The sequence below is a fragment of the Lygodium microphyllum genome, chromosome 12 (genome assembly GCF_053477565.2).
Source record: "Lygodium microphyllum isolate KBCC chromosome 12, Lygodium_microphyllum_v1.1.10, whole genome shotgun sequence".
Classification (NCBI taxonomy): domain Eukaryota; kingdom Viridiplantae; phylum Streptophyta; class Polypodiopsida; order Schizaeales; family Lygodiaceae; genus Lygodium; species Lygodium microphyllum.
Genome location: NC_141146.1, coordinates 45145721 through 45158605, shown reverse-complemented (window position 1 = coordinate 45158605; position 12885 = coordinate 45145721). Strand labels below are relative to the sequence as shown.

Genomic DNA, 12885 nt, shown 5'->3' with positions numbered 1-12885 from the left:
TTACCATGAGGATAATTTTGATAAATTGAAACCATACTAAACATTCTACTCACGTCCACAATTGAGTCCCATATTATCTTGTCTGCGTCTTCCCACTGAGAATGCTCCAGCCGAAGATCTGAAACTGCATGAGAGATTGTTGCCAGCTGTCAAACACAAAACAAATAAATCTGAGCAAAACTACACCCACACCATCCCGCCCAACCCTTGAAGTCAGATAGCCATTAAGCATGACAACCATAAACAAACATCTAGGGTGCAAATTTACCATTGCAGAAAAATCCGTGTCCATCTTCACAGAGATCAACCAAGTTATTGCCACCATATATTGGCTTGTCAAATCTCACACCCACTTTATTGGTGTTCTCTTCAAGCACCAAAAGCACCCGACCTTTTAGTCCAGCAGTTGGTCCCTTGCTTCTGAACACCATCCAAAATAAGAAATTTACAATTATAGAACATGTAAGCAAAATACACGAGTGAAAGAACCAGTTGACCTTTTTATTGCAAGTAAATCCTGAATGGTCCAGGCCTTCTAAATCTCTACAAAATGTCAGTGACTATGACGAAGACATAAAAAAAGAAATCTTAGTCTTTAAGCCAAAGCACTATCTATAACTAAATAGTTTTCCCAAAGGAAATGGCACATCATAGATCCTCTTGTTTTTCATTATGAGGGGATATCTCTATAAAGTTTTAGCAACTATAAGGAGTCAACTGGTTATTGCGAGCAATGGTTCAGGCCTTCGAAATCTCTATAAAATGTCAGAGACTATGAGGAAGACAAAAACTGAAATCGTAGTCTTTAAACCAAAGTACTATCTATAACTAAATAGTTTTCCAAAAAGAAATGCCGCATCATAGATCCTCTTGTTTTTCAGTTTGAGGGGAAATCCCTACAAAGTGTCAGCAGCTATGAGGAGGACATAAAAACATAAATCCTAGTCTTGAACCAAAGCACTATCAATAACTACATAGTTCCCCAACAAGAAATGCCGCATCATAGATCTTCACCTTTTTCATTTTTGAGGGATGGATGTGTGCAACATAGGCCTAGGGTTCTGTAACTTCAAACTACAATTTTCAGAACAGACATTTAAGTACATATAATGTAAGAATTCTTGTCCATATGATGAAAACTAACACTTTTTATGTAAGTTTGCCAAGAATATAGATAACAAGAAACCAAAAATCTCCAAAGAGAAAATTGAGGTTTCTTTGAGTCTCATCAGAAATACAGAAGAACAAGTTTCAGCAGAAATAGAAGTTCTAGAAGGAAAAAGTTGTTCAATATTGACTCATGCATTCAAGAAGGTAAGAAAGGAGTTCAAATCGAGATACAATGGCGGAGGAAAGAGGGCTAATTTGGGGCAGTGGCAAATGAATGAGCAGAGGTGGCTGAGGAAGTAGCAGAATTTGCCAAGGGAAAAAGCACCACAACATGCTAGGGAGGAAGACTCAAAATGGTCATCAGAAAAGGGGAATTTAACAAATGGTGGCTCAGTTACCACTAAAATGTTTGTCATATATGTTTGAGCTTGGTGTATCAACAGCTCAGCAGTACATTTCAGAATGTACAACTAACAACACTTCTATTGTCCACCAATCCATCCGAATGAGGCTAACTCCAAAACGTTAATTGAAAGCCATGACAAGCCTATTGTACGAGCAAGCCAATACTCAGTATGCCATTCTTAGCTGGAAGATACAGAAGCAGCTTTTGTATCTAATGGGACATGAACCAGTTTCTGTCAACATCACTTTTGTCAGCAAGGAACCTCCTTGTCTCAGATCAAATAGATATTCTATTGCTAATAAAACTAGAGAAGGTTCTCTCTTATTGCCTGCATCAAAATACCAATTTCATCAGGTATTACCCAAAACAATTCGCAGCACGGAGGCTCAGGAAAATTTCTTGGGGAAATTATGGTTTCAAAGAGGTTTGCTAATCTGTGGCCCTCTCTTGTAGGCTTGCTTCCTGAATGTACCAAAGAAGCAGCCAAATAGAAGTCTCATATGATGCCGAGTGTGATGACACCAATCATGTAGGCTAATCCAATCAATGACTAAGTCTCTGCCCATTTAACAACGGCTCCAAAGGAACTTTAAGTTCTTAAACAATGAAACTGACATTGAAACGATTCTGGTAATGGCATCCTAAAGTCTTACCATAGCAACTGTTTATGTTAATTACTTTCAATCTTCTGAAGAGCTATTGATTATTACATAACAACCATCCAATTACGGAGGTAAATCAAGAAGAACTCTCTGCTTTTGACATCTGAAAGCTTCATAGCAGCAGGCGTACCCTGGTCGATGACTTGAGATTGTAGTTGTAGAGTTGTTTGGACCAACAAATCTAACTCTGTCTCCTATAAGCACAAAAACGATTTAAGGCTTAAAAAGGCTGATGTAGGACAGAAAGTCAGTTGAAAGGCAGCATTAAACTCTATTTACCTCTCTTAAAATGGCGCTTTGAGGTGTCAGCTGTGGTTCCAGTTACAGATGTAGATGTGTTCCCACCTGTGAGGATTCTTGTATTTAAAGAGTCTGGATCTTTATGCATTTCAGAACATGCATTTGCACATGGTGACTTTTTTGATGAGGCTGTCTTTTCTGCTGAGCAGCTTCCACAACTTAATGTAAATTCCTTTAGACCAGACCTTTTTTCATACTTGCTGCCATCAAACATAACCTAGTGCAAAGAAAAAAACAAAGCTGTTTGTTATCACTTAGCTTGGGCCACAATGTATCCTGATGCATAGTTCACCAAAAGAAATACTTCTTCACCAGTATGGATGGACTTGGCAATCATCCAAGCGTAGAGCTCACAAACCCAAACATTCTCCATCAAATAAGGAAACTTAAGAAATTATTGCAATTTGCAATGTTACTCTAAGATCTTCTTGTACCTTCTTTTGTGAAGAAAATTTGCTTTCAGGTCCAATGTTCTGTTGTCTGAGACCTTGCAGTGATTCTGCAGCTTCTCCCGACTGTAAAGTTTTGATCTGGAATTATTTGTCACAGTTGTTAGAAATCAAAGTACATCACACCTACAGAGGGATTTTATCCAACCAATTTAACACCATAAAGTCCTTGAGACGCATGTATATACAGTTCATGCCTTCTAATGTGAGGGCCTTATTCACTCCCTGACACAGCAATTTTGTTCCGTGTTAATACCTCATCAGTGGCTAGCTCCCCTCATGTCTCATTACCCTCTTCGTATGATGTAAGGTTGACCCCAATATATGTGGTAGTGATTGATGTCTCAAACAGCTAGAACTTCACCAGCAACTACTGGAACTGGACATGGCACAATATCAATCTTGTGTTCCTAGGTCAGGTCAGCATATCCCCTCATCAAGCAGATCTTAGCTTCCCTGTACATGGATACTCTGAGCCCCGCAAACTAAATCCCCAAATGATATGGGCCATTGACTCTCCCCTGTATGTGATCATAACCCATGCCTCCCAATTCACTATAAAGTGTTGTTGAAGGCCATTGCCTTGGTTCTTTCAAAGTTCAATGCAAGTCACGTTTGATGATGATAAATGCATGGCCAAGGATAAGCAATTCTTGACGTTGGTACTCACTGGCACATTATGTCATGGACTTTATGAGTTAAATGCTCATTCAATTTATCAATCAATTTATTTGGCATCTACTATTACTTCTACTATGTCACAAGCAAAGTTATGGCATGTTTGCATGGGGCATGTGAACCATGATAATTTGATGCTTATGCAATGTACTCAAATTTTGGAAGGCTTACCTCTCTTGGAGAGACCTCCTGAGCACATTTGTGAGGGATGCATTTTCGCATCGGTTTTCTCTTCCTTGTGATGTTACTTTTAAAGCTACCGCCAGATTGTACATTCAAATGTATGTGGACCCATGCAAACAAAGTCATAGGGTGCCTTTATTCCTTTTTCACCTTCATTGATGTCTTTACACTTTTTTGTTGGGTTTGTTCATTGGTGAAAAAGTCAAGTGTATGATGCATTTTTGGCTTTTACTACACTTTTGGAAAATCAATTTGGCTATCAGATTAAGACTCTCCGTTCGGACTGAGAGGACGAATATATGTATTCCTTGTCGAATAATTTTTTGAAGCAAAAGGACATTGCACATCAATATACTACCGCATATACTCCACAATAGAATGGGGTTGCGAAAAGGAAGAATCGGACACTCACGGAGATGGCCAAATGTATACTAAAAGCTAAAAAAGTGCCACGTGGTTTTTGGATGGAAGCAGTTATCTGTGCTTGTCACGTTTTGAATAGGTGCCCTACTAAGACATTGAAAAATATAATGCCTTTTGAGGCTTGGAATAGCTGTAAACCTTCACTTGGTCATTTTCATACTTTTGGGTGTCTTATATATGCTCATATTCCCCAAGTATTGAGAAACAAGTTGAACAATAAGGCTGCCAAGCGCATATTTGAGGGATACAGTAGTAAAAGCAAAGGGTACACATTGTACAATCCTGTTTCCAAGAAAATTTTTGTTAGTAGAGATGTGATTTTTGATCAAAAATCAGAATTATCTCTTGCTAGTTATGACACATACCAAGCTGCAAATGATGTGCTTGAAGTGTTGCTGCCTATTTCTTTTGGTGATACAGCTAGAGCTTCATTAAATGGACAAAATGTTCAGCCACTTACTCCATTAAATAATACAGAAATTCAGCCTATGGCTGATCTGAATATTTAGCAATATGCTAAACTTGAGGTTCATCAAGAGCATGTACATAGTCAGGATGCTAGACAAATACGTAGATGGTACTTGCAGACTCCTCTTGCTAGTCATACTGATGCTAAGTTGTTTGTTATGGCAGCAAACACGCTTGATGACGATGAGCCCAATTCTTTTGAGGATGCACAATAGAGTGTGCATTGGATAGCAGCAATGCAAGCTGAATATGATTCTATCATGAAGAATCCGACATGGGATTTAGTTACACTACCTGTTGGAAAGAAAGCCATTGGAACTAAATGGGTCTGAGAAGATATATGCACAACCCATACATGTCACATTTGCACGCTGTGAAGTGCATTTTCTGTATTGCAAGGCACTAGGACTCTTTGATTGCTTTATGCCAAGGGGGAGCCACTACAATTATATGCTTATAGTGATTCTGATTGGGCTATAGATTTTGATTCTCGACACTCTACAAGTAGAAATTGTTTCTTCCTTGGCTCTTCTTGCATTTCTTGGCTTAGCAAGAAACAATCCATTGTTGCCGCATCATCTTGTGAAGCTAAATACAAGGCAACCTTCACTACTATAGTTGAATGTGTATGGCTGAGATGTTTATTGGCTGATCTTGATGTATCTGTCACATAGCCTACTCCTTTGTTTACTAATAATCCAAGTGTCCTTGCAGTGGCATGGAACCCAGTGTTTTATGCACGCACGAAACACTTTGAGATACATTATCACTTTGTTAAAGAGAGTATACATGCAGGGTATATCAGCCTTGTCTACTGTCATACCAAGAACAATGTGCCAAACATCTTCACCAAAGCTCTTCCTCGCAACAAATTTGAAGCATTTCACAATGCTTTAAATTTGATCTATGGATGATCCTTATATGCTAATCACTTTTCACTCTCACACCTATGCTCACAGGAGTGTTGGTGATCCGCACGTAGGACACTGGGACCGTTTTTACTCTCTATAAGAGAGGTTTTTACCCCTTGTCACGTTATTCTTTATTTGTGTATTTATGTTACACAATTCGGTCACTTACTGCCCATTACACACTTTCATGTGTAAATGTACCTTAAGCCACTTACACAACCCTAAAGTCTCACGTTGTACTTTGTACTTTGAGTTACATTCTTTCCAACTAATCAAGTGTCAAGCAATGACCTCTCTCTCTCTCTCTCTCTCTCTCTCTCTCTCTCTCTCTCTCTCTGTGTGTGCACACTCTCAAACTAAGTTGAGTTGATTGCTGCCATCTCCCAACCTAGGGCACTTTTTATTCTCCATAAGAGAGGTTTTTTCACCCAATCACATTATTCTTTATTTATGTATTATGTTACACAGTTCGGTCAGTTACTGCACATTACACACTTTCATATGTGAATGCATCTTAAGCCACTTACACAACCCCAAAGTCTAATGGTATAAAGAAGCAAACTTTGTTCACACCTCCACTGCTTGCTGCAACCGGTGCACATGCACTAGGACAAAATCCTATAAGCTCATAAATAAGAAAGATCGAGCTCGAGAGTTGAGCCGATCCCATAGGGTTGCAAGATCCATCAATGATCTCACTGTGGGATCCTCCATTGGACACGGAATAGGGTGGATAACAAACTCCCAAATATCAAAAGGATCAAGGATAGACTCCATCTTACACGACCAAAGAAAATAGTTTGAACCATCAAGCCAATCTTCTTCAGGAAAAGAAGGGAGTACAAGCACATGTATAGAGGGTACCAAGGCAGGCATTTTTTAGGCCAATGGAACAAGCCTTCCATGAAACATGGAGAGAACGAGGAGGAGAGGAATCCCATACAAACGGGCTAGGTGACCTACGTTCTACATAATCTTTGCATAAGCAAGCATGAAAACCTCTCCATTTCTCAAATGAATGATGAGAGACCTCATCCTCTAAGTCATCAAAGCTGAAAAATCGGTGATGAGACATCTTCAAGAACCTACAACAACTGGAAAACCTACATTTGTAATAGGCAGCTCCTCAAGAGGTGAAAACAGCTATAGATTTGCGGAGGGAATGGTGTAGATGGTCTATTAAGAGGAGAAAACCTGTCACCAGCGCAAAATTGCTGCATGGACAGCAAAAACACTGATCAGGGACAATTCATGAGCACTAGTGGGACTGCATTTGCAGCAAAACACAGGGTGATGGCTGTCATCTGGCTCCAAAGGGCTTCCTTTCAACAAAACAGGGCTTGGAAAGGCTGCAACAATAGTCCAGGAAGTCTCACTGATGGGAATCAGCTCTAGGTTCTCTCTATTGGCTTTAATACCATGTAAGAATGTGTAACGGAACAAAGAACACAAACACAAAGAGAGAAAAAGATGGCGGGAAGAAGAAAGGAAGAAATCTGCAATTACTGAATAATGAATGCTGAATACAAAGAGAGGGCTAATCAGTCCCTACACGCAGCCCACAGCATTAGTGAGGGGACGAGATCAAGATGATAATGATGGCAGCACCAAGCACAGAGGAGACTCAAATGTCGGAGTGTGCACCTACAATGCAAGACAGAAGAAAATGCTTGCCAAGTGGAAGAAGTGCCATATATATTAGCACAAATCATGAAAATTGGCTGACTCCACTCCGGGGCCCAAAAATGTGACCAACTAGCATTTAATGCTGGTCCAACTGCAATAAATGCAAAAGAAAATGCCAGAGGCACAAAAAAATCCTCATAAATATGGACAATGTCCAACAAATGGAGACCAACCAGGCAATGCAAAAACCGCCCTAGGAATGCACACAAAAACCTGACTACTGAAGGAAATGCACAGAAACACATGCTCAGATAGAGATGCCTCCTCCATCAAAACAAGAGATAGACATGTCAAAGCTCCTAAAGTTCTCGTCCTAAATCAAACTGAGGCTCACGGGCAAGAGATAACAAGGCATGACAATCATGACTGCTAACAACTTCCCCTTCAATTTTTCTAGATTTGCTTGTTTTTTCCATCATATTAGATGTCAGAAGACGACTCATGGCTGCTTATTAGCGTGTGCACCCAAAGCTACCTCTCCCTAAAGGCAAGCCCAAATCTTATGATATTCATCATTGTATCAACCATTATATGGAAAAGTCTTGCTTACTCACATGCTAGTGACTCTTCTACATAAGAAGTGATTGTTTTTAATGTATATAAGGTTGTGGTTGTTTGTACTCTAAGCTCTTTTGAGCTAAAAGATTCATTAGCTTTTATTCAACAGCCCCAAAACTCAAGTTAATAAACAAATTTAAACCATTTCTTTTAAACAAATAAGGTTCTAGAGAGTTTCAATGTCCCACATGCACACCTAATTTGAGAGGCCCCAAACTTTCTATAAATAGACATGTTGTGCTCCCATTCAGTCACTCTCGTGTTTGCACATTGCAAGTGTCATAGCTTAACTATCCACACCCCATTTGCAAAACGCATCTCTATTGGGAATAAAGGGTCACTATGCCGTTTGCAGTGTTCAGGTGTGCACGCACCCTTACACGTATACTCTATATATATTATCCAAAAAAAAAACCTAAAGTGCTACACTTAGTGATTGTACCCACATCGAGTGTCTAGCTCTCACTCTCTATTCTGCATTCACTCCCTCTCTCACTGTGCATATCTCAGCCGCACTGTCTCAATCATCACGCACTCCATAACAAACCGGTATCAGAAAGCAAGGAGTGCACACTTCTCAAGCCAAGTTAGGCGACTCCAAGCACGAGGTGACGGCAGTAGTCGTCAATGTTCAAGAGGCATAGGCTAGATAAGCAACACAAGCAAGAGATACAGGCACGAGAAGCCACATCAACTGCCAACTAGACAGTTGCAAGCTAGGTGACCAAGCGACATTGCACGCAGGTCGATGTGACCAAGCGGGCGGGCTAACGAGTAGGCAACCACTTGGCAAGCGGGCGGCACACAATCAAGGATAGTTGGCAGGATAGCTAACGAGCATCCGATAGCTTGACAGGCTATAACTAGGCAGACGGCACACAAGCAAGCAATAGGTCAATGCATCCAACATTCAGATTCGAGAGCCGCTTGTCGTCTTCATTATTTTTTATTTCTCAAATTTGTTCCTCTTCCACACTGACTGACGTTCGCATGCCCACACACAATGTCAAATTTTCACCCAAAAATTTGGGGCTTTTCTCAGATTTGGGGATTTTGATGCAAAGCATAACAATTTGACTTCGAAATTTCAAATTCGATGCACATTTGCATGGAAAATTCGGGGCTTTTCCCATTTTAGTGAAATTTTTTCAATTTCATTGAAATTTGTGCACACCGGACTTGAGAAAATAGAGGTTTTTGCAGAATTTCATCAATTTGTGCAAGATTTGCCTCATGTGTGTACTTGGCTACATGTATTGATGCAATTTGGGCAAACTTGCCTTTGAAAATTCAGGGCTTTTGACTACAATTGTCAAATTTGTGCCCGAGAATTCTTTTGGGGCAAAAATTGCAGTAAAATTTCGGGGATTTCACATTCAATTGATGCATTGGCCTACAAATGTGGCTATAATTGATTGTGGAGTGCAGTAGCACAATTCTCTAATCCTGGAAATCAGTTTCCAGATCTGAAATTTCTGCATTTCCTGATTTTCACTCCTGGTTGGTACTTGCAGCGCACCATGGTCATTTGTGTGACATTTGCGCTCACATTTGGTGACACTATTTGAGTCAATTTAGTGCTACAAATCATGGCCCAAAACAGTGACAGCAACAACCTTTTGCACATGAAGAAGCTTAAGGGTGCACACAATTTTGCAATATGGCAAAAAGAGTGCTACAATATCTTGGTGCAAAAGAAACACGCGAAACCCATCAAAGTGAAGGGAATGAAACCAGCAAGAATGGAACAAAAAGAGTGGGATGATTTGGATGAGCTTGCACACTCTACCATAGAACTCTCAGTGTCAAACAACTTGATCTTTAACATTGAGAAGCTGAATTTTGCATATGAAATGTGGCAAAGACTTGAGGAACTGTATGCTCATAAAATTGCAGCCAGCAAGGTTTATTGGCTCTACCATAGAACTCTCAGTGTCAGACAACTTGATCTTTAACATTGAAAAGCTGAATTTTGCATATGAAATGTGGCAAAGACCTGAGGAACTGTATGCTCACAAAAGTACAGCCAGCAAGGATTATTGATTGAAAAAGTTAATGGACCTTCACATGAAGGTATAGCCATGTTTGTACATTTGAACGAGTTCGACTCAATTTTCAGTCAGCCGATTGCTTTGGATTTTCACATTGATGATGAGTTGAAGGCTACTTTCTCGCTATGCACTTTGCCTGAAAGTTGGGATACGTTCAGGACAATCTTGAGTAACTCAAATGCTCAGCTATTATATTCTGATGTGGAGAATTCTTTGCTAATGAAAGAACTCAACGGGAAAAATAATTCAGCAAACAAGTCTTCTAATGCATTGCACACTAGGGGTAGATTTTAGCCGAAGGGCAATTCTGAAAATAGAGCATCCAGCAAGTCTCGTGGCAAAAATATGGAGTGTCATCATTGTGGCAAGAAAGGGCACTAGAAACGGAACTATTTTCAATTAAAGAAAGAGAAAGGCAAAAGCAAAAACATTGAAGACAACAAGGCTAAGAAAAAGAACACCCAAGCTACAAAGAAAAGTTGTGTGAAAATAGAGCTAAATGTAGTCACTCATGAGAATAGCAGTAACGGTGATGTACTTCTTGATTCTTCTTTGAGTGCACATGCATTGATTGCAGATTCTAATCATGACATGCAAACTTGGATACTTGATTTAGGTGCGTCGTTTCATGTTACACCACATCATGAGTGGTTTTCTGACTACAATGGTGGTGCACATGGTGCTGTCCACTCGAGGGATAACTATGCATGTAAAATTGCAAGTATTGGCAATGTAAAATTGAAAATTCAGCATGGCTCCATGTTTGTTTTGCGTAATGTGAGGCATGTACCTCGGCTCAAACAGAGCTAGATAACATGGGGCAGCTAGATAACGAAAGCTATCACACCAACTTTACGAATAGCAAATGAAAAATTTGTAAAGGATCTCGCATTGTTGCCAAGGGCTCCAAAAGTAATACTTTGTATCCTTTGCATATATCTAGCGTGTTTAACCATGTAGTCGCCATAACCGAGCAACCAAGTGTTTCTTTGTAGTATAGCTGGTTGGGATATATGAGTCAAACTGGAATGAAAGTGCTTTCTCGTTTGGGTTATTTGCTGTCTTTGAGGTATGCTAATTTTGAACAATGTGATCATTGTATTTATGGTAAACATGCTCAAACGTCACATAAAAAATCTCTTTCTCTAAAGTATTCACTCTTAGAGTTGGTACATTATGGTGTATGTCAGATGGCAAGGTTATCTCTAGGGGAAAAGAAGTATTTCATTACTTTGTTGATGATGCCATACGCAAAGTATGGGTTTATCTAGTCCGTCATAAAGACAAGACCTTCGAAGGAATTTAAAAAATTCATTGCACTTACTGAAAATCAAACCAACAAGACATTAAAGTGTCTTCACTTTGACAATGGTGGAAAAATATCTGTCCAACGCCTTTCAAGACTTTTGTGACAACAAGGGGATTAAAAGTGAGCTCACTACCCCTCACAATCCACCCCAAAATGGTGTTGCAAAGCGTATGAATAGAACAATTCAACACAGGGTCCGTACAATGCCATCACATGCTACTTCACCTCATGGATTTTGGGCAAAGACTGTTATGACAACCGTAAACTTGATTAATCGGTCACCAAATAGATCTTTTTTTTGGGGAGGAGAGGAGGCAGGGGGAAATAGGGGGGAGTCCCTCAAGAAGCATGGTCAGGAAAGCCACGTTCATATGCTCACTTAAGAGTGTCTGGCTACAAGGCATTTGTACACATTCGCAAGGAAGAACGCAGCAAACTTGATATAAAGTCTTGTAACTGAATTTTACTAGAATATGGGGATGAGGGTGAAATGGGATATAGGTTATGGGATCCCAAAAATAAGAAAATTGTACGCATCAATGATGTTATAAGATGTATCAATAGGATAGCAAAGAATGCCTGCTAGACGGCAGCAAATACCTGCTATAAATCACCTTGAAAATGCAACGAATGATACTGAAAATGATTAGCAGGATATTGCCCATGATGTACCACAATTTCAGTAAAAACAAATGCATTTGCAACAACCAAAACCAGCTATACAACATACTGGACCTGCAAAAAGATAAATTGTTAATGCAAATTTGCAAGCTCAACAGCCAGCAAATCTTGATCATTGGGTCCATAGTGTTGAGCTAAAAATGCATTAGCTTTACTTAAACAGCCCCAAAACGTACTTAATTAAGCAATCAAACTTATTCTTTAAACAGAAATGCGTTCCTAGAGAGTGTCTCTGTCCCATAAGCACAACTCCCCTTGGCAGGACCCAAACTTTTCTATAAATAGGTATGCTACCCTCCATTCAGTCCATCTCGTTTTTGCAAATTGCAGCCCTTAATCGACTCACATGTGGCAGCCCCTCCAACCTTGCACTACCCTGGCGCCTTCTTCCAACTGTCGCCCACTGTCAAGCATCTCCTTCCAGGTTGTGTTTGACCTCCAACTACCATCACCAACCTCTCCACCATCATCTAGTACTTGCGTTTGATCTTCATCAGTTAGGCGTCAGTCTCCACACCCTCCAACTACCTATGTTTGGGCCTCCATCAACCTGGCGACAGTGTAGTTGGGAATCCATCTGGCGACATTTTCTTGCTTGACTTTGCACTCATCAGGAGCCGCCTGACATCATCACAAACTTCTATAGTTGTCGCCCCTATCTCTAGCAACCTTCAATGTCAACATTTTGCAGATTCCTCTCTCTTCACAGTTTGACTAGTGATCACAGACTTCGGATCTGTCTCTAATGGATGTCACTCTCGAACACACTGCTCTGCCCTTGAGTATCTGCATACTCTTACATTCATTTGCAGTATTCATAATAGCAGCTAAGAAGCGTGTTTCTTTGATTTTGAAACTTATGAAACGTTTCTTAAAGTATGAAACGTTTTTGAGAGTAAAAAACATGGGCGTTTTTTGGTTTTTTTTATAAAAACTATTAGGCAATGTTAAACATGATGATGATTATGTGTGATGACTTGTGAGGGCTCAAGATTTTGGACGAGGGATTG

The 12885-nt window shown here is 39.9% G+C and overlaps 1 protein-coding gene across 5 annotated transcripts in view; it reads right to left on the bottom strand.

Moving 5' to 3' along the window:
* LOC148027703 (uncharacterized) overlaps positions 1-12885 on the bottom strand; it is a 151840-nt gene that overhangs the window by 89869 nt on the left and 49086 nt on the right. For all 5 annotated transcript variants that reach the window (XM_087689405.1, XM_087689406.1, XM_087689407.1 and 2 more), the window contains 5 exons: positions 2913-3008; positions 2458-2695; positions 2309-2372; positions 269-420; positions 54-124 (listed from right to left, as the gene is read on the bottom strand). In XM_087689405.1, the coding sequence (XP_087545531.1) occupies positions 54-124; positions 269-420; positions 2309-2372; positions 2458-2695; positions 2913-3008 (621 nt within the window). The remainder of the gene's footprint in view (positions 1-53; positions 125-268; positions 421-2308; positions 2373-2457; positions 2696-2912; positions 3009-12885) is intronic.